The 22,375-nt window shown below is 39.5% G+C and overlaps 1 protein-coding gene across 1 annotated transcript in view; it reads right to left on the bottom strand.

Annotated features, from left to right (window-relative positions):
* RANBP17 (RAN binding protein 17) overlaps positions 1 to 22,375 on the bottom strand; it is a 264,866-nt gene that overhangs the window by 72,796 nt on the left and 169,695 nt on the right. The window contains exons 15-18 of the mRNA XM_023537142.1: positions 18,549 to 18,622; positions 17,473 to 17,553; positions 8,213 to 8,276; positions 8,012 to 8,120 (exon numbers count right to left, since the gene is read on the bottom strand). Of these exons, the coding sequence (XP_023392910.1) occupies positions 8,012 to 8,120; positions 8,213 to 8,276; positions 17,473 to 17,553; positions 18,549 to 18,622 (328 nt within the window). The remainder of the gene's footprint in view (positions 1 to 8,011; positions 8,121 to 8,212; positions 8,277 to 17,472; positions 17,554 to 18,548; positions 18,623 to 22,375) is intronic.

Raw genomic sequence — 22,375 nt, 5'->3', positions numbered from 1 at the left:
TAAGCGATTTGCCCAATATCCTCCGGCTGATAAAATGTCAGTGAACTAGGATCCTCAACCAAATCTGCTTTGCTGCCGATCTCATGTTCTTCTCCCCATGTCTCTGTTGGAGTGGAAGGTGTCAGAGGTGGGGGCTCAAGTCAGGGTCACGGAATCTTGAGTCTGGAGCCGCACCAAAAGGGTGAAGAATAATCAACGTGGCTGGTGAGGAGAAAAATTCCTCAGCAGTCGTTCAAGGTTAAGGCAGGCGACGCCGAGACACCGGTGGCCTTATTCTGACAAGAGTGTTTGCCTTTCAGGTAGCACTGCTTCCTCTGTGACTGCGACGTGACGTGCTGTATCCTCCACGCTGGGAAGCTGCTCAATTCTGTTTACATCATGCGAACAACTTTATACAACATGTTACAGACTGTTTCCTCATCTGTGTTATGATGTCATATTCAAATATGCAGTCATATATTTAGTATGTCGAATGTATATGTGATCATTTTATAAATAATACTTGAATCTGACTTTTTTTCCCTAACAAGATGAGGGCCCAGAAACCTGTTTGGTTTGAAGGCCAAGTGCCCATTTATAGATTAATATTTTCAATGACATCAAGTAAAGTAAATATTAACATAACACTGTAAGTTCTCAGTCATGCACAGATTTTAAAATAATAATAAATTCTTTGGCTTTTAAGTAAAACCCAAAGCTAATTCCCTCCACTGGATTTCTGAGGATCTGATTCAATAGAAAGCTATTCCTTTTTCTGAGTTTCAAATACTTTTCCTTTGAAGTGACATTAAAATACCGATAGTAACTCTGTCAGTAGGTTGGCTTTTGGATAAGTTGCAGGACACTAGATTTGTTATTCTGTGTCATTTAAAACCTCGAGTGGTGGGAATGTAAAACAGTGCAGCCAGTATAATACGATGCAGCCACTGTGGAGAAAAGTTTGGCAGTTACTCAAAAAGTTAACCACAGAATTGTGATGTGACTCAGCAATTCTACCCCTAGATATAAACCCAAGAGAAGTGAAAGCCTGTGTCCACACAAGACTTACACACGAATGTTCATAGAAGCATTAGCATCACAGCCAAAAGGCAGAAACGACCCAATTGTGCATCAACTATTCATCAATGGATAAATAATATGGTATATTTACACGAAGGAATATTAGTCAGCGGTAAAAGGGAACGAAGTGCTGACACATGCTAAAATATGAATGGGCCGTGAAAACATTATGCCAGACAGAATATTATGCGATTCCATTTATATTAAAGGCCTCGAATGGGCAAATCCATAGAGCTGGAACGTAGATTATGGGCTGCCAGGGGCTGCGGGGAGGGTTAAGAAGGAGTGACTGCTTGAAGACACAGAGTTTCTTTCTGGGGCGATGAAAATATTCTGGAATTAGATGATGATGGTTGTAAAACTATGTGAATAGTCTAAATATACTAAATACTACTGAATTGTACACTTTGAAAGGATAAATTTTATGGTATGGTATGTAAATCTCAAAAAATAAAAATCCAAAACCACAAACAGTAAAACTCTGGGTTTCTTTCCCCTATCTCCATCCCTTGAAATGTATACAGAATAGTGAAATTTCTCATTTCCTCAAATTCCTCAGCTGGATTACACGGGGAGTGGCCAAAGAGAAGCAAGTAATAAAGTAACTATGGTAATGACAAATGATGGTGGCCAGCAGTTACTAGGATTTACCGCGTGACGAGCATTACGCGAAACACTTTGGCATCGGTGATAGGTCGGTGTGGCAGGCTGAGTAGTGGCCCCCAAAGGTGTCCACATCCAAACCCTTGGACTCTGTGAAGATGTTCGATTCTATGACAAAGGGGCATTAAGGCTGCTAATCAATTGACTTTGACATCGAAGGTTATCCTGGTCATCTGGGGGGGTCCGATGTAATCACGAAGGTCCTTGAAAGCATTAGCGGGGAGACAGGGAGAGCTGGCAACGTGAGGCGCTGGTCCGATGTCGCTGGAGAGAGAGGGCCACGGGCCCAGGAAGCAGCCCGTCTCTGGACTGGGGCAGGCGAGGGGACACGTCCCTCCTGAGCGCCTACAGAGAGCAGCACCGTCCTGCCGACACCCTGACTCAGCCCACTGAGACCCACCTCAGACCTCCGACCTCCAGAACTGTAAAATGAGGAATTTGTAATATTTTAGCATCGACTTTGTGGTACGTCGTGACAGTGGTAACAGGAAACTAACGCAGTCAGTAAAGTTCGGGCCTGAAGCCTCCGTTTCAAACTAAAGAGAATGAAGAGGACGAACAATCCATTCAAAACCAAGTCCCGGCGGGTAATGTCAGAAGAGCCAGCGACTCCCACAGGCCCAGGCCCACACCACCGGCTCTTCCCCAGTGCTTCATTCAGACAGCGCGTGTGAAGTTCCAGGATGAAGCCTTGAGAAACGTGCTTAGCTAGATCTGTCTAACTTGGGCCAGAATTCGGTTTTCGTTTTCATTTCCCTCTAAACTGCCTAGGAGTTCGCGGGCTTTGAGATGGCTTGTGGCTTCAGGCAGGGCAGCATGGTATTCCAGTCTGTCAGGAAGTGTCGCCGACTTATGCTCCTTTGGAAAACAGTAGCCCAGGTACTGAAGGCAGGGTGGCTGCATCAAGGGCACCGAACCTGCCTTGTCGGGAGGTGCCGGTGGCAGTCAGTGTCCCTAACAGTACATTCAGTAAACATTTGTGTCGTGATATATACTGAGTACTTCTTTTGCGACAGAAATTGTTCCAGGCCCTTTTTGCACATCTTTATCTTATTTAAGCCACGTGACAACTCTTTAAGGTAAATTTCTCCATTTAATAGATAAAAAAATTGAGGCTCCCTTTAATCCCTCTCCCTAGGGAACCGGAATGTTTATTTTAATTCCCAGAAGAAAAATACATTGCCCGCTGCAGACTGTTGTACTCCTTCCCTAAGAAGCTACCCTAAAAAGTTTCGTCCCTGAAGCACCTCATCCCCTGGGGTGCTTTGGACTGTACCCTCAAAACCAGGTAAGTTATTAAAACTGGATCTGGACTTAATGGGCTGCTTTCTGCCTACAGGGCCAGCTAATTAGTCTTAATTATCTCATTATAGATTCTAAGTATTTCCAGCTGCTTCTTTACCCCTTATTGCCCACTCCCACCCCCCGCCCCCCACGTCTATTTTCCAGACTGTCTTTGCCAAGTCATGGACACGGGTGATAGATGGGTGTATTCTTCTTATCTATCAGAACATTAGCTGCTTCTGATCAAGCTTCTCCCTTGCTAAATCCTCCTGGGATATCTTTTGCGTTTCTTTATTCATCAAAAGAAATACGCTTTGGCCAATTATTAGACATAAGGACAAATTTTAAAAACTGCATTTGACTTTCGCTGACCATGGAAATATAATATACCTATATAGGGCAAATAATAAACGTGAATCTATCTTTATTTGATAGAAGCTGGGAAAGTAACCTTTCTCCCTACTTCTCACTGTCTCCAAAGCCTCGAATCAATCATTCAGTCCAAACAGTTCAAACAAAAATGAAGAAGAAAAAGTTACATTTCCTAATCAATCGAACATGTGAAAGGTGGAAGTAACGACTTAGCAAAAGGAATGAGAACGTGTGGTCACAGGGCTACAGGGCCCATGACCGACTCTGGGCAAAACATCTAATCTCTGCACCTCACTTTTCCAACGGCCGAACAATGCAACGGTACCTGCTCGTGTGGGCTGTCACGAGGATCGAATAGGGTAATGTATATGAAAGTGGTTTTAAAACTACAAATCTGTAAACAGATCTTAGTTATTATTACTAAAGAAAAGGAAAGTTTCCTCCTTCTTTGTATTTTTAACTTCTATCCTTACTAGCGATTTGTAGAATACTCTTCCTTTTTTATTCAAGGCATTTACTTGTTATTTAAAATTTCTGAAATTCCAGCTAGAGATATCTTTAGGTGTTAAGTACCCGTTATAAGCCACAAAGGTAGATGGATGCTATGTTACCCTCGTCCCTATAGAGAGAACTATCTCTTCATGTGTATAAACGCCATTTTAATATTAGCTTCCCTGGGATCATTAAAATATATGACTGCATCTGAGAGTCTGAGCATCTAAGGAAAGCTTTGCTCGCTCAGGTTCTATCATCACGATTCTCATCTTCAGAGTTTGAGATAAGGTGCACTCATAAAAGGTGCAAGGGAAAACAACTACTGGTGACATTGGACACTTCTAAATTTGTGGCTGATAACAACTGAATTTGTAACTAATAATACTAAGTTCTCCACAAAACAAAAAACCTTGTTATAGCTTTTTTCCACACTTACTAGCCTCTCCGATATTTGTCAACTGAATTCACTTCCACTCGAATTAAACAAAACAGAAGGTTTTTATTTATTCCAGTATTTTATACTGAACAGCTCCCCGGAGGGTCTCCATTTACTGGCTTGGGTAATACTATCTTTCTTTTAGTTTATTAGATTGACGAAGTTAATTTAAAAAAAACCTAAGGAACTTTAAGTGATTTTTGGAAGGGCTACCATGCATACACGTGTGGTCGGTCACCCATTGTCTTCTGTAAGGTATCTCGTGAAGGGAATTTTTCCATTTCCATTTATAATTTCTTGGAATACAAAAAATACATCGCCAACACGAAACGTCATCGTTCTGATGATGAAATGTTTTCAATTATGTTCTTTATTCAGCAGAACATTTTATCTAGTTTAGCCAAGGAGCAATTTGATAAAATAGTACAACTGTTTATTGCCAAAAAACCCCCCATTTTCATCTGAAACACAACCTGGGGCACATAGCATCTAATTAAATTCACACAAAGCACAAATTGTTGAATCGAAACCAAAATGCATTTCAAAGTAAATATCAATTAATGTGACACCCAATTTCTAATCACTCCAATGTGCAAGGCTTATACACAAAACATTCAATTTATTTTGTAGGACTGAATTAGAATATGCTTTCTAGCAATCCAAGAATCACGTCTAGTGCTTTGCTAGCAGCTTGGTTAGGTGTTTTTTTCTCTTTGATTCTTACAAAAAAATCATCGTTATAAAAAGTTCCTCCTTAAATTTTTCTTCATTTAGTTTGAGAAGGATGCATCTTATTACCTGATATTTTTATTTCTTTCATTTAATACATGGATGTCTGCTTCTTTTGGCAAAGAGAACTATCTCTTTTTTTCCTTGTTTCCATGACAGTGAACACACAATAGAAAACTATAAAACCACATATACGGGAATACTGACAACGTTCTAGTCGACCCAGTTTGCGAGAAAAGGCTCGAATAATAAAACTGTTTTCAACAACACTCGACAAATGATCGTCTATAAAATAATAACACTTTGAATAGAGGCACCACAAGCGACTAATCTAGCACAAGAGTGGTCAAGTGTAGCAAGTCACTGGTGGAAGTCACCAGCCATTTCACCTGCTTTGTCTTGGAGAGGCCGCCGGTCAAAGCTACGCCCAGAGAGAGCCTGGCAGGCAGACCTGACTCTGGGAGACGTGAGGATGGCGTCTTGGTTACCGTCCACGTGAGTGCCACTCATTTGCCAAATATTTACCGAGTGCCTACGGCGAACAGATAATGGGGCTGGTGCTACAAAACATGACAAAGGCGAAGTCTGGGCGCCGAGGGAGCTCATCAGATTTGGGGCTCCCTCTGGTTCTCAAGGCAAAGACGCTCCAGTAACACACACCACGAACTGTCACTTGATGCTTATGACTGCCACCATTTTAAAAAGCGAAAAACACTGATAAATAAGAAAGAATCTCTTTCCGAACAACGTAAAAGTTCCATGAGTGGGGTAGCTATTGTTTTTAATTTTATCTATATCCAATTCTGTTTCTCACAAGATATCTAAAAAATGCTTGCAATGTAACAAACATTTATCTTAAAAAAAAAAAATTAAAAAAAATCAATTTATAGAGGGGATGGGGGAGGGAGGAGGTGGGTGGGGTAAAAGGGGTCAAATATGTGGTGACATTAAAGAATTAAAAGAAATAAATAAATGAAATCAATTTGTACTTTATCTTGTTACAGGTTAAGTATTTCAAAGAACTCTAATCCTGGTGAAAACTAATAAAATCCTATTATTCAAACTCATACATTTTTACCTCGGTTTCTCATACCTGAGTTTACAGTGAGCCACGCAGAACAGAAGCCGCCTTGGCGGAGGCGATGCGCAGCGCAAGGCCCTTTGGGCACCGTCGGGCCCATCAGCCGTCAGCGCTGGTGAGTGTGACCGTGGTCCCATGGTGTAAGCCGCCGCAGACACATGCGCGTTCTTTTGTCTACGATGCCCATGTGAAAACAGACCCTGACCCCTTCCATTGCCAGGTCCTGAGGATGTGCGTGTCGGGGGCTAATTTCTAGGAAATCTCCTCCAGCTAGTTCTCTTTCACTTTGGTCTCCCATTTCTGTCGCTCCGTCTGCCAGGATCATTCGAAGAGCAATTCTAAGGCTCCGGGAATAAATTCAGTCCAGACAAGGGCCCCGCGGCCTTCTTTAATGCTCGGACTACAGGGAAGGAGGAGGGCAAGCTCGCTGAGGGCAGGGGACAGTATGGCCAGGTCTCTGTAGTGCCCTCAGAGCTCAGCACAGTGTGCTCTCTAAATGATTTATTTCAGGACAATGACAAAGAACCTGGGCTGCTCTTCTTCTCTCCAAGGCAGCAGCCAAAACGTAATGTAGGCCGGTGTGCGGTATGCAAAGCTGTCGCTCAGATCTACTTGCCTAAGGTAGCAGATGATTGGGTTTTGCACGCCTGGTTTACACTCTTCAAATATTTATAGACAGTTCTCTTTGCCTCGAGCCCTAGTTGTCACTTAGCCAAGTTATACATACATGGTTCTTTTAATCTTTCCTTCGAAATCAATCCTGCTAAGCTCTTTAATCATTCTAGTTGCATTTCCCTCAACTTTTGGCTGTTTGTCTTTATGCTAATTTTCTTCTGTTGAAATGCACAAAAATAATACAAGAGTGGAGCAGAGAGGGGTTTGGTCATCTTTCCATTACAAGGTTCAATGCCTTTTATATGCAAGATAAAATTATTTATCCTCTTTCCTTTTGAAGGATCACATTTTAAAAATTCGTATTTAAGTTGATGGATCAATCAATACATCACAAGAGAGAGGAAGAAAAAAGTATCATCAGTAGTATATTCTCTAAGGATGATATCGTCATTGACTAAACTCTCACGTGTCTACAAAATGATTAATTTAACCTGCGATATTCAAACATAAAGGAAAACGGAGACCCAGAGTAATGCGGGCACCACAGAGAGGTGTAAGTGCCTGTCTAAGGGGCTGTCTACCTGTGGAGACTCCTGGCCAACCTCGGCTTTTCAATAAAAAAAAATTCAAGTCTATTTTTCCCATTGCATAAGTATTAAAGAAAAATTCAAACAATCAGAAACGAGGAAAGGTGACCTCTAGCCAACTACCCAAAGACAATATTTAACATTTTTGAAGAATTTCATCTGCGTCTTTTTTTGATATGTTGCCCCTTGCCTTTTCTACTATTATACCAGGAAATTTCATATCTTGCATTATTTTTAAATCATAATTTTAATGACCACACACTATTCCATCGAGTGGGTGTGACTAATTTTACAATTCCCTATGTTGGACATCTATATTGTTTCTATTTTTTCTCTATATTAAACATCATCACAAAGAAAATCTTTCTGTGTAAAGCTTTCCTGTCTTTAAGCTCATTCCTGGATTCGCGGCAGTAAAATTAATGTATTAAAAGATACCCGGAAAATAAATTTTAAGGTAAAGAATTAGTGCAAGTGCTATCTGAAGTGAAAAATACCACCTAAAGTAAAGATTTGTCTTTTGGCCCCGACGCTAACGAGTGAATGCTCAAATCTTAGAAAGTCGTAGAAAACTGCTGGAGTTGGCAAATTCCAATCAATTAAATGTGGTACTCACTAGAATTTCACTTCTTTATCCACACGAATGTACTGTCGATCCCTTATTAAGCAAGCTTAAGTTATTAACCTTACCTAGATCTACCATGAGCAGGCGAGTGAGGGCTGTGTAGAAGGTTGTTCGACACCTGAAGTCACTGAGACTGTACCTGTCACTGATGCCCAGGAAGGGGAAGTGTTCACTCTGATAAAAACAAAAGAGCATCCACAGTTACTAATACTTTATCTAAATGACCCGGAACATTCTAGTCATTCATTAAAGCAAATGAGACTTACCGTGTGATTTTTTAGCATAAATTTCACGGCATCTATCTTCACGAGCTTTTTTAAAAGAATATAGGTAATAGAAGTTAAGGAATCTGGGGAAATAGAACTCTTATCAATAGGTAATAAATCACAAAATAACGCCGAACTATAATGGCATTAATTTCTATTTATGAAGAACAAATATTATTTCTAAAGAGTATTCCTATAGAAAAGTCCTTCATGCTATTAAGAACGATAATCCATTATTAACCAGTGCAATTACTTTTCCTAGCCTATACATGTTCTAGTTATGGAAGGAAAGAATGAATCTTATAATTAAGATAAAAACTTCTTTACTATTAAAGCCTTCATAGCGGAAAATTAAAACTGACCTTTTTTACATTTGGGGTGTAATGTGAGAACTTCTTTCCACTTAATATTATTGTATAATAAAATAATTATAAAAGATCCACAATAGGTTATCAAAAAAGAAAAATTTTCAATTCTAAGAGACAAGGAGCTCAGTTAGTAGAAATCTAGGAAAATTCTGCTTCAGATGAAGATCAGAACACAATGAGGGGGATGTGGCAGATTGCACGTCACAGTTTTAGAGGACAGGCTGAGAGGACCCAATAGAGAACCTAATATTTCTTAACTCCCTACTAGGTGCAAGACATATTTGTTAACTCACCTCATCTTGACAATTACACTGTTAAATAGTGTTTATGATTTCTAATTCATAGATAAGAAAACAAGCACTCATTGAATTAAGTTGCTTGTCCCAGATGACACAGCTGTGGATTGACGGTGCAGAGCCTCGGAGTGGGGTCCGATTCCACTTTCTACTGCATCGCATTATGACCTGGGCACTTTGACTCAGAATGAGAATAACGTTGAGAAGTCATAAACGGGCTCACGTGGCCTAAATAATTTCTGGTTAATGCCGTCATCAAAGAAGGGCTGATGTGGGCTCTAAGAACATCTATTCGGTTTCTAAACACCCCTTTCTTTTACTTTACCCCCGTCGCGTGTTTTCTACTGCAGCCAGGGCCTCTCTTGGTCATCCCTGCATACTCGCTCATACTTCTCTTGCAGGCGATCATAGCCTTACATGGCGCCTTTCACGTTTCCAAAGAAAACGCTGGCTCTTTCTTTCACATCGTCTCCAAATACAGAACTCTGGGATTGCCTCTGTACGGGGGCATTGAGAAGTCTAGCTCTGAACTCTGGTCACTCAGGTGTGCATGTAAAGAGTAGAAGGCACACTGGAACCAGGCTTTTGGCTTCCCTACACCAAACAGCTGGCTGAGTCTGAGTACTATACTCAGCCACTCTGAGCCCTGGTTTCCCTCTCCAACAAGGTGAGGATGAGCCCTACACTCAAGCTATCTACCTTACAGAACTGCTGTGAGGCTCGGATGATGAAAATGATTGTGCCAGTTATAAATCAGGGAGGAAGACACGAAAATGCAGAGGACTGATGTTTACAGAATGTTTACTAATTGCAAAGTCAATTCTAACAATCCTACGAGATAGGCAGTATCGCTTCCATTTTTCAGATGAGGAAACAAACTCAAAAAAACTTAAGTGAAACTTTCCACGAGTAAACGATTCGTATGATTTAGATTCGAGTCTCTTTGACTTTAAAGCAGCCATTCGAGCGGCACAGCGAGCGTGTCTACCTGGCCCACCTCCATGAGACGGTAAGCTTTCTAGAGGCAGGGTCTCCCTCTACACACTTCCTCAGGGCACTGCACTCAGTGGGTGCTCTCAGTGGGTGTTCTCAGCAGGTGCTCTATGAACTGTGTGTTTGTGGCAGGCTGCTGGGCAACAAGATCGGGGCTGATAGGTACCAGGTCTTTCTTTCCCTGCAAAGATGCAGATTTGACGATTTTTCCCAGTGCAAATCACTGAGCAGAAGAACTGCCACTCAAACTTCACTCAGTTAAACATGGTCGGGATCAATAAACTAAGAAATATCTTAAGTAATTACCAAATACAATTGTCTTAGAATTTCAAAGTTAGAAGTGACAGGGTCTATGGGTAATAAGAATACTGCCATTAATAGGAACCTTGCCGTCAGTGCTGCTAATAAACAGCGAGTCATGTTTTGACACTAGAATATTTATGGTAGCAATAAACAGAACATTCACAGGAAGAATCTCATCTGCCAAAGACACATTTTCTGTACAACTGCATCTGTGCACTCTGTACCACGGCCAGCCTCACTGCCTTTTAATTACATTCTAAAGAAAACAAGGATTAAGAATAAATCTTTACCTTTTTTTCTCAATAAGGAAAAAAATGAAAGTTCATCGGAACATTTACATTCCCTTATCGGAGTTCAATTCCAAGCCAGCTATGGTCCTTAAGAGGGCCTGCGATGTTTGAGTAAAAGGCAGATGGCTCCATCACCTTATGATCTTTATTCTTTCATCTTATCTTGTCTAAGAGATGAGGGTTCTCAGAAGTCGCACCGTTTTAGCTGGGCGGGAGTGTTTTAGTCGGGTGGCGTTCAGGACGGCTCGTAACAGTCCACGTGGAATGGTGGTTAACAGTAGCAGCGTAGAGCGGTGAGAGAGAGTTCGGGAAGGGTCACACACAGACATGGAAACGGTAGAACCAAGATTCAAACCCAAGTCTGTCTGACTGTAAAGTATAAGCTCTTATCACTAGGTCACATCGTATCTATTTGATTTTAGACAGGGCAGTGATTCTACAGAGATTGCTAGCTTCTTGAGAGACAACGGAAACCGGAAGTGGTCCCAGAGGGACCGGGAAACTGTTCTTTTAGGCGGGAACCAATTCATCAAATCCAGCAAACTCAGTCCTGCCCGATATCTACTCACGTAACACAATTTCCCAGAAAATTCCTTTCTATACCCATGTGGTTATGAAAATACTCAGGAAGGTGAAGGTGGGCTTATTGATAGCCAGCGGAACCACAGGAGAAAAGCAAGAAGAAGGTGAAAAAATGGTGTATCTTACAGGTGGTGGGAAATTCTGAATACCTGCATCCTCTAGGAAGGAAGAGAACTAAATTTGGAATGAACTGGTTCCTTAAGTTACAGCACTACCCCATACTTTAATTAATTTAGTAGCTGATGGGTACAGTAGCACCGAGGGTCACTTCGATTCATGGTGTCAAGCCTTTACTAAGTATCTACCATATTTCATCAAACCTACACCACCACTAATTATAAAAAAACATGATTTTACGTGCTACTAAGAAAAAGTGTTTAAAAATACCACCCGTTGTAACATCTTATTTACAGAAGTGTTAGAATGTGAAGAAATTTCTATTTGAAAATCAGTGTAATAGATATATGATATTCACTAAGTACAAGGGGGTGGATGATGGTACTGATCCGGGCAATTTTTAAAAGCCATACATGTTTACAAATAGTTTTTGCAGACAGAATTAGACCTTGATGATAGAAGAAAGTTCATGGATAAGAAAATTATATGTTGGAAATTACCGTAGAGAGATGATAGCTACAAAATGTAATTACTGAAATATTTGGTTATTTCAAAAATAGGATTATGCTAATGATCCCTACTAGACGAAAAAATCCAAATAGATATAACCAAATGAAGCATCTTGAGGGATACCAATAATTACTCACAAGGAATAGGAGTTAAAGGTTTAGTCTCACAACAAGAGGAGAACAGTATGTTCAAATGCCCACTATGTGGAGTTTAGAAATGAAGGAAATTAATATTTAGTGAGCATCTACTATGTGATAGGGTCGGCAGTACTAAGTGTCTTTTTTTTGTTAGATAACACAGACATATTGTTATATATTTATTATTTTATTTAATCCTCACAAAATCCTAACAGGTGGATACTATTCCCTTTCTACAGATGAAGAAACTGAGCCTCAGAGAAATTAAATGACTTCTTCATGTCCTTTCAGTTAATACGATGACTAAGGATTATAACTGCTCTGGGATGGCTTTACTAAGCCCTTGGCAAGACCCCCAAATTTAAAAGAGACCTGAGTTACAATGGGTCAAATGAGAACAGTAGATGTGGTGATTCCGTGAGAGATGATGCAGGGTGTCAAGGGGAAGGTGAAAGACATTTCCTTGGCTCAAGGAAAAGTACAAAGTACGTGCTGTGGCTGAGTGGTGGACCAGGGAACTAGTTATGGGAACTCGACAAATCAGGTACTGTTAAAGGACTCAAGTTCAAATCGATCATTTAACTTTGACCTGAGAAGCAGGTAGACGTAATTCCGGGCTTTCGAGAAGAGAAGTGATCAGATTAAAACGATACTCGAGGAAGGTAATCTTGTGAAGCAAGAATTTAAAGAACGGAGTGAAAATCTGAATAAGGGGGCTACAGAAGAGGAGTGGAAAAGATTCTCACACTTGATTCTAGTATAAAAACACACAGAGCAGATAAATAATGGGATGACTTTTCCATGGATGATAGAGACAGAAAACAAAAAAATAGATCAACACTTCTTTTGATGAGAAATGTTAATAGAAGTATGCCTGAGGGATGTATGCTGGAACTAGTTTTATTTAATATTCTCAAAACCATCTGGAGATGGTGATAGTCACTGAAATAAAGCAAAGTACTCTCACACTATTTCACGAAGGCAGAATTACTAGCGTTTATCGCTGAATATTTCCTGTAACGGACATACCCGATCTGACTTCCATCCTTCACCCTCATTTCATTTCTCATCATCTACTCTTTCCTGACACCCAGCTCACTCAGGACTCCCGCCCCAGTGGTGGGAAGATCAGTGACAGGGTGAGGCAGCCTGGTTTGCGCATTTCTTGTATGTTTCATGGTTTGTATATAAGCTATGTCTAAACGCCCTTTACTCCCTTTGAGGGAGTAAAGAACTCCCTCAAAGCCGCCATGTGAAAATGTCACAAACTCACATTATGTTTAATGTGTAGATGTTCAGAACATTAATATGTAACTTATTTGAGTTAAATTTTTAAAAAAGAAGAAACTCTATTATTAATACATTGGACTTTTTTGAGCTCGAAGGAGAAATATAGGAAAGGAAGTCTGGAATTAGGACCAATTCTGTTAGAATTTGAAAACCTGTGAAGGCGGGATCTATGTCTCATTTGTCCTTCTGCCCTGTACTGAGCAAGTGCTTAATTAACACTTGCTGAATTGAAGAGGTAAGTAAGATGAAGCTAATCATTGAGTATGGAATTAAATTTAAAAATCACTATTTTATTCTTACTCAATGTTAAATCTAAATAAGGATGCAGTTCTAGTTACTGCACTTAAACAAGCAAGGACAAAAAGACAAACGAAACTGGAAGAGTTTTGGGGTTAAAGAATAAAATCCTCATGGTGATCGAGTAGCTTGCACAGAAAATAAGCCTCTCTGACTTGCAAAAATGAAAACAACAGAAATAAACTAATAGATAGATTTACGGTGCGTGTGGATAGGAACTACATTCGCCAAATCCTGGTATACAGGAACGCAGGAGATAGTCTCAAAGTCTTAGAGGGTTAGTCTGAAGCCAAAGGGAGGGCATTATTTCTGAACCCGGGCCAGCGTCATGGGTGTGTGAGCTGTCCACTTGCACAGGGCCCTGCCCTCGGCTCAGTGCTCTGCCGTTGAGGTCTTGAAATTCTTAAGTCATTTAGGAACAAGGCACGCCACACTTTCACCGTGCGCTGGGCCCCGCGAATTACGTTAAGTGGTCTTCCGATAATATGGAGAGGTTATTGATCCCAAGAATTGCTGACGTTGACAGTGACAGCAGAGCAAACATGAGTTTGGATAATTTCGTGAATTAACGTAGAGCTCTTTTATGGCATCTGTTTGAAAAAGCTTAAAGATATTTTGGGGTTTTCTTACACCTTTGAGGATGATGTAATAAGGTCAACTACCAACAGAGGGCCTAAGAGAAAATGAAATTTCTCATTATTATCCATCTGAAACCCAAAGTGAGACATGTTCTGCTATAAATTTGAGTAAAGTAAGGAATTGCAGTAGAAATACTGATCAATTATTTTTCAGGAGGAAAAATGAAATAAGATTAATAAAAAAACTCAGAATTTCAGATGAACTCTCACCCCTTCTTCCCTCGTAGCATTTAACATAAGCAAGTTTATTTTGGCAGCTTCGTACGACCCTTATTCTTGCCGGTTTTCCCAGCTGCTTCCTTGTTTGACTCACTGGAACAATCTCGTCCCTTTCCCAGTTAGCTGGAAACCAGAATTTCTGACTGGAAAACATTTCAAAGGCGGAGAAGGAGCCTCAAACCTGGCTGGGGAAGCTGCCCCAGGGCACAGCTGGCTCAAGTCTGTACCTGTCGGAAAGAGCTTCTGGAATCCGGAATTCCTGAAATGAGGCTTGGAAATTTAAAGAGTATACTACAAAGTTACTCAGATGGATTTGCTAAATGTTTCTTATATGCCCCGTGTAATGAATTTGTTGGGAAAACATAAACTTTCTCTCCGAAAGGCCACTCGATTTTAAAATTACAGTAGTCCTAACGATTTGGAAAACTTCTAATTTGGCAAGCAGAAACCTTGGGAATGAAATGGGATAGGCTCTCTGCAGTAAAAATCCAGGGCTGCACCTAACGGCAGCCCCCTCCCGTAGTACATTATTACTTAGGGCCAAGTCTGCCTTTTCCTGGCGAAGACCAAGTCCTGTGGGGAAATGCCTGTGGGAGAAGGCCCTGGCTCTTCTGTTTAAGACATCCTGTTCTATTTTCTAATCACCTTATGGCACACGTTCCCAAAGTACGGTCCCTGAGCCATCAGCGCCACGTGAGACTCGCTGAAAATGCAAATTCTCAGGCCTCAGTCTAACACCTCCTAAAATATAAACTCTGGAGGTGAGGTCTAGCAATCTCCATTTTAACAAGCACGCTACCGATTCTGATGAGCAGAACTAACGTTTGAGACCCATGCCTTAGGAAAAGTAAACAGGAGGCTTTGGTAGCACTTCCTAAAAATGAGGACCTTTTACGATTTAAATTTCCAAACGAGTCAGAAACAAGAACAGGAAAGTTCAGAGACTGGCTTTGAGAACCATAAACACTGAGTACGATAATTATAGAAAAAAAAGAACCAGCAAGTATGAAGACATGCATTATAAAGTCATAAGTAACATTTAAAAACTTTATGGTAAAATGACACGTTTTTTTTACTTATTTGTTACTAATATTTTAAATACATATGTTAAAAATATCAATCTATAAACGGATTTACATTAGTGGGGTCAACTGGTGATGATTTTTATCCTGCATAACTGTTTCTACTGCTGAAGAAAGCCATCTTATTTTTAACACAGAAATAAGGTAATGATTTAAAATTGAGATTTAAAAACACATAATAAAGAAATCGATTGGAAACAAAACACGCATTAGGTAACCAGCGACTGCACTGAAACAGATACACCACTCACATATTCCATTATGCAAATGAATTCAAAGATATTTCATGACTGATCAGCTAGAAGGGACATAATGATTTATAATTCAAATAACTGAGCACTGAAATCAAATTGAGCTAATATATATTTCTAAATATGCAAACCTGAAATAATTGTTAAAAAATATAAATCAACGTACCCAGGTTGAAACCATTCGTATCCCTCAGTTTAAAATGTTAGAGCTTTTAAACTTTTATCTAATAAGTTTTCTGAAAATATCATTTTTTATTAACTTTGAGAAATGCTCAAAAGCAATAAACAGCTTGTAAAACGAAAGGTCATAATTTTAGGATTAAAGAAGACCTACAAAATATAAGGTGATAGGAAAAAGATCTTAAATAGCAGAGAAATAAATTAAGCATTATAGAAATTATACTAAAAATATAAATCAAATGAATTTTATATCAGATCTCAATTTCAACATTAAAAAAAAGAGGAAATCTAAACAATAGATATGCGCTATAAAATAACATAGGCATCTTTCCAGATAAGATGCTCTCAAAGTAATTGATTGTGAAAAGGCCAGAGTTTGCAATACTAGGAAGTACTTATAAACCACTTCATATGTTAGAAATGAAGAGTACTTCAGCATTATTATTAAAAAAAATATAGTTTGAGTTTTTTTTTTTAATAAGAAAAAATACATAACTTAAAAAGCCAAAATGACCACTGGAATTGGGTTGTACATCACTTTCCACTAAAAAGGAAAAACAGCCCGGACAGGTGTAATTTATCATTTTTCTGATTTAATATCAAAGAAATATATTAAAATAATAAAAAGAATCCTGAAATCCTCAAAATTTGTAGTGATAAATAGCCCTCCCTGTCTTTATTGCATTATACCTACTAACAGAAATATTGCATGGTGGATTTTGCCAGACAAGGACGATTATTTTCCAATAAAAAGTTGCATATTAAATTCCAGCACAAAAGTGGGTGTCTAATACTTTGGAAATCTTTTATGGTTTGCCAAGGAACACAATTTTAAAGTTAACTAATACAAACATATTCCTGAAGTGAAGATTAAAGATTTCTATCCAACGCCACCCATTTTCAGAATGTTGTCTTCATATTAAAATATCAGCTAATCTTAGTGGTTAACTAAAGCAACATTTATTTTTCACAACTCCTATAGAGCTGATAGCTAACGTATGAAAGACAATCTACATGCTTTTCTCTCATTGGTAGAAACATGACGGTATTATTAATTATAACCTAATAGGAGAAGATGATTCAGGTCTTAGATTTTAAAAATCTGCTAATGAGAGAAAACGAAATATTTAATGTAATGGAAAATCTTACTTTAGAGTAAATAAGATGTTTACTTGGTGGGACCGATAATCAAAGAAGTATTCAAAAAACTTAAATTTTTCTACCTATTACTCCTTTGTGTCTCTTAACTAATGAAAATAATATTCTTCTCAGTTAAGAATACTGAGGATGTATTTACTCTTAGGAATTCAGTTTTTATAAAGTAGGACATTCTGATCTTCTTAAAATTAGTTAAATGTTTTCTTTTAAAATGAGAATGTCCTAAAAATTATGAAAAATCATGGACGAGAAAACACATGTGGTTGCATACTTTCTTATATAACAATTTATTAACCTGGGTGGGTATAAAGGTAGCTTTAATTAGTTAGGAATCGATATATCCATATAAATTCACTGTGACTAGAAAAAATGCTTTATAGTACAGTAAGTAGCCAATATAAATCTTTCAAAAATATGCATTTATAGATAAGGCTTTTATTTAAAAAAAAAAAAAACTTGCAAAAATTATAAACAAGAAAATACCTGGCCAATAGAATTCACTTGTCAGGTTCTTTATATATATTAGTAGATTTATAGTAAAAAGGATATCCAACAGAAAGGTCATTTAGGAACTGAAGGGTCCTTGAAATGACAGGCTCACATCTTCCCCAGTATTTAAGGTTGGTAACACTAAATATAAAAAAGAAGTTTTTAATTATAAGTAAGTTATTTTCTTGTATGGGGAGAACATGGAAATACACATACATTCCCAGAAGTGAGATGACCCGAACCGCAAGACACAGTGGAACATGTTCCAATCTATTCTTTTTACAGCACATCCAACATGATATACAATCCATGGACAATGAACACTACTCTCCAAATGGTATGTAATTGTATGAGTTTAGTTTCGTAAATAAAGTCTTTCATGAGAGACATATTAAGTATGTATCTAAAACAAAAATATTAGAGAGTGACGGGAGTTACACAGGAAGTCGAACAGAGGTTCGCAGTTACCAAGAAACGATCTACCCAACTCGTGGCTCCAAAATTGTCTTCTTAGAATCGTGATTGTTTATCTAGCTTCATTCTCTATGAACCAGACAGTGCTGTCCGCCGACTGCACAGATAAGGTGGGATGCCAAGTGAAGGCATACGCGTTTAGGCTGAGTGTACAAAGTGGAGTCTATGGCTGGAAACTAGTCAATTCTGCTAATATTATAAGGAGAATTCAGTTTTCATGGACGTCTCTTATAGCCACAGGTGCCTGCTGCAATCGATGACTGCCCTGTCTTAAGGCCATCGAACCTCTCTCCACAATTCCAATTTGCAATAATCTCTTCAGTTGGTCTTTGAAACTGGGTACTTTCTTTTTAATTAACGAAAATGCTGCCCAATTGATCTGAAGAGCCAGTCTGTAAACTTTTGAAAACTGTGTTTTGATGTGACATACTGCAGTTGAATAGACATCCTGACAAATAACAATGTCTTCTGGATGGTAAACTTTAAATATGAGACATTAACTTTCAATTAAGAAGCATGCCACCATTCTAAGAACTAAACCATTTCAAGTTTTCATTCAAAAATAATATTTACAAAGAAATTCAAACACAGTAAAGGGATCTATCGGATTCAAACCAACAAAAACAACAACAAAAAAATCAAAGAACCAAAGCAGGACTCACATTTTCGTCATGAACGTTTCTAGAACATGGTTGTCATCTGTTATTCCTAAAACTTCTGACATACGAGCGTACACCTGCATGAAAACATTTAATTGTTAAAAGCTTTATCATTAACATACGTTTTCAAGAGACTATCAAATTGAACAAAAGTAAGATTTAACGTATTGCTGCATCCACGGTAAGGGTGAAGGGAGCAAATTAAAAATGTTTAGAATTGTAAACATTTGCCCTCTTTTTCTTCCAGGAAGCACCTCTCTTATTTTGAAATACATTCCAGCCGCACTCACATACTCATTTTACTCCTAATACACTCCATAAAAATTTATGTTCTCAGTGATCAACTTCCCTTTTCTCCGAGATGGGAGGATGCATATGAAGGGCCAGGAAGCGGATTCCTTCAATAAAAGGAATTCCAACATTCAAAATTTTTCATCCATTCCAGAATTCAGTAAATCACCATATAAACCAGGATTACTTAGGCACTTATTTACAAAAAGGATTTCAAAAATAAAAGAAAGTTAAAGAATTTACAGAAATTCTCCTCAAACATCTCTCAATTAATCTCCCCCAAAATATAGAGATAGGTCTTACTTTCCATGCTGGAAGTGAAACCCCAGGCTCAGGAGCTCTCCGCTGGGGATGCAGGGCTGGGCATCCGCTACGCTTCCACTCAGGGAGTGCTGGTTGCAGAGTTTGGGGTACGACATGTCAGTCCCAACCCAAGCCACTTGAGCTTATAAACACGTATCCCACTTCGAGTGGGGAAATGCCGCTGGCAGCCAATGGAATACTCCCTACTAGCCTGGCAGAGCTGAGAGGTGGGTCGACACCTCCATACTCCCTTATGCTCTGGTGTGATTCCAGGTTCTCCCTGCCAGACACCAGCTGCATGGGGTTTCTCTTCGGTGACTTGATCCCCTGTGATTGTGTTTTCTCACTTTCTCCTGATCTGCCTACTTCCTACGGTATGGCGACTTCCCCTTCCCTGCTTGTGCCTTTTGTTTTTCCTAAGAAAACAACAGCTTGATATACTGCCACAGATCATGAAGGTGGGAAAGAAATCACAGGGCCAGACGGTTATTTATACAGGGGAGGAAAGCTGGCCATTGCAAAGGTCTCATGTTCGGATTGAAACACTTTTTAAACCACAAACTTGTGTTCCAAGAGTTTGACCTAAGTCCTATGGCCAAAAGCTCCTCAGGCTGGCAGAGTCAATCAGACAGACAAAGCCGGAAAGGAGGAGGAGCGAGCAGAGAGGACGAGAAAAGGCAGGAGGGAGCAGAGGGTGCAGGGGAAAGGCTGGGGGAGAGAAAGAAAGCAAGACTGAGATTCGACTTCCTGTTGCTTCTTACGCTGACTTCCGAGCCCTACAGAAAAGCATTTCGATGACTGTGTCTGTGACTGCTCAGGGGAGAAGGCCTTCTTCATCTCTGTAAGACTGCAGCCATCACTGTGTCTGTAAGATGTCTGGGGAGAAGAGGGGAAGGGAGAGCCCAGGAAAGTTAGTTCCCACCAAGCCTCGGTGATTAGAAACCTTCAAGCACACAGAAGGCTCAAAGAAGAACGCTATGTAGAAAGGCAAGTTCCCCCATCTCGCCACGATCCAAAACGTCTCTCGGGGGTGGGCGCCCCTGGGGATTGGGTCCCTTGGAGAATGTGATATTGACATGATTAATGGCATACGAGGCCCTTCACAGCTTGACCCCAACCTACTTCTCATCTTCTACGGTTCCCTCCAACCCGAAGCCACGAGGAGACGCTGCTGGATGACAGGCTTCTCGTGCAATTTCGGATCTCTGAGTTCATGTGCTGTTCATTCGGCCTGAATCAGCCTCTTCCTCCTCTTCCCCGATCCCCACTGAAGGGTCATCTCTCTGAAGCCCTCCTTGCCCTCCCGGGCACAGGGAGTTGAACTCGCCTGTGTTTCCACAGCGTCTGGTCCATTATTCTATCGTGGCACTTTTCACACTGTAACTGTTCTGGTGTCCATCTCCCCCGCTATCCTGCATCGTGTTTTTGTAAAATCAGATTTTATATTTTTGAGACTTTATAAATGCTATTTTTTTATGGCAAAGCTCAGAATTACTCTGATTTTGATTTTACCCAAATCACAGTGAATAATAAAAATATAATAACTAAAATGAGATCTTAAACGTTTAAGACAATTTGAACGTTAAAAAATATTTTGAAAATGGATAGTTCTCACGAGGAAGCTTTCTGTTGTGTTCCTGGCGTTCGAGAAAGGGGACGGCTAGGCAGGTGGGTCTGCTGTGCTCTGCTGTCAAAACAGTTTCTCAAAGCATCAGATCTGACCCAATAAGATACTAGAAAAAACAGTCAACATTGACACATGGCAGTGCTTTAATCCACAATTATCCTTGTAACTTGCACCATTCCTTTTATCATCCATTAGCTTTGATTCCCATTATCCCATCTAGAACTGTGTCAACGCTTTTGTCCCTAGGGATTTCTCTCCACTACTAGGATCTGACAGTCAAGCTTGAGTACTAAACAGGATCATTACCTCTTAAATCCACTTATCTGATCTACTGAATAGTAAATTGAAAAGCTCATTAAGAGCAACAATCTGATTTGTTTTCATGTGTGACAGGGTCATTTAAAATCAATGTATGATTACTGCATTTCTTTTAAAAGACTGTCTCACATTTTCCAAGGCACCTTATCATTCAGAGAAATTGCAGATAATATGAAAATGTCTTCAAACACTGGGAATTTAATTATGCCACAGACATACATAATTTGGGGATGGGAAGTAATGTGTCCAGTGAGGAAGTATTCATCATAAAGTACAAGTGCCTGAAAGTTTTCTATAGAAAAAATTCTAACACGATATTTAGGGGTTTTCGACATTGTCTAAAACTCCTATCACTTTACCCAAAGAAGAAACGACATCACAATACTCATATTAAGGAAAGATATAGAAGTTGGCATAGGAATGCAAGGAGAGGTCAAAACTCACTTTAATTCATATAGTCCTAACCTTTTATTTCAGACTCAATGAAGATAACCTGATCACAGTGGAAAACAAGCAAAAATCTAATAAGAGACTAAATCCATTTGTGTTTTTCATCCTTCTTTGAAGGATACAATGAAGTTGAATAAACAGTTATGTCTTTGGTTACGTGTTTCACATAATCACAGACGCACACGCAAACCCAGTTTTTTGCCTGTCAGCCTGGGCTGTGCCTTCTGCCCCCTCTTAAATCTTTTTAATATGCTTGTATTTCTCTCCTAGACCACCACCTCCCTGAGGGCACAGATGACGCTGTCTTTTATCTCCTATGCCTAATACTCAATAAATGTTTGTTAAATGACGAAAAAAGCGTAATGTGAAAATGCACACTTTTGGCTGATTCTATTTCATTCATAATTTTTTAAGGAAAGGAAAACAATCCATACAAGGATTGCTTTTTACACAGAACTTTTCTTCTGTAAAAATAACATACCCCGAATTCCACTCACCCAGGGTGACCCCCGGTAAAATTTTGTTATTTAAAAACATGTGGCTTTAATGCTTGAATAATATTTCTGGAAGGTGTTCTTCTTGTAGATCCAGTAAGAAGAGCTCTCCTCCCTAGAATACTCGGAGCGCCTGATGTCACCGGCCTGTTACTGCCATTTCTCAGATGACAGAATAGGTCTAGTTAGAGGATTGATTTTCCCTGTGAATATGGAAAATTCATTCTCCTCCACCATTTCCTTCACTATTTCAAACACGTGTTGCCTGAGGGCAGGAAAAATGTCTATTTCTCTATACATCTCCAGAAGTACTTAGAACACTGTCCTGATAAACTTAGCAACAGAAA

The sequence above is a fragment of the Pteropus vampyrus genome, unplaced genomic scaffold (genome assembly GCF_000151845.1).
Source record: "Pteropus vampyrus isolate Shadow unplaced genomic scaffold, Pvam_2.0 Scaffold179, whole genome shotgun sequence".
Lineage (NCBI taxonomy): Eukaryota > Metazoa > Chordata > Mammalia > Chiroptera > Pteropodidae > Pteropus > Pteropus vampyrus.
The sequence above is the reverse complement of the archived record's forward strand: the minus strand, read 5'-3'. Positions and strand labels throughout refer to the sequence as shown.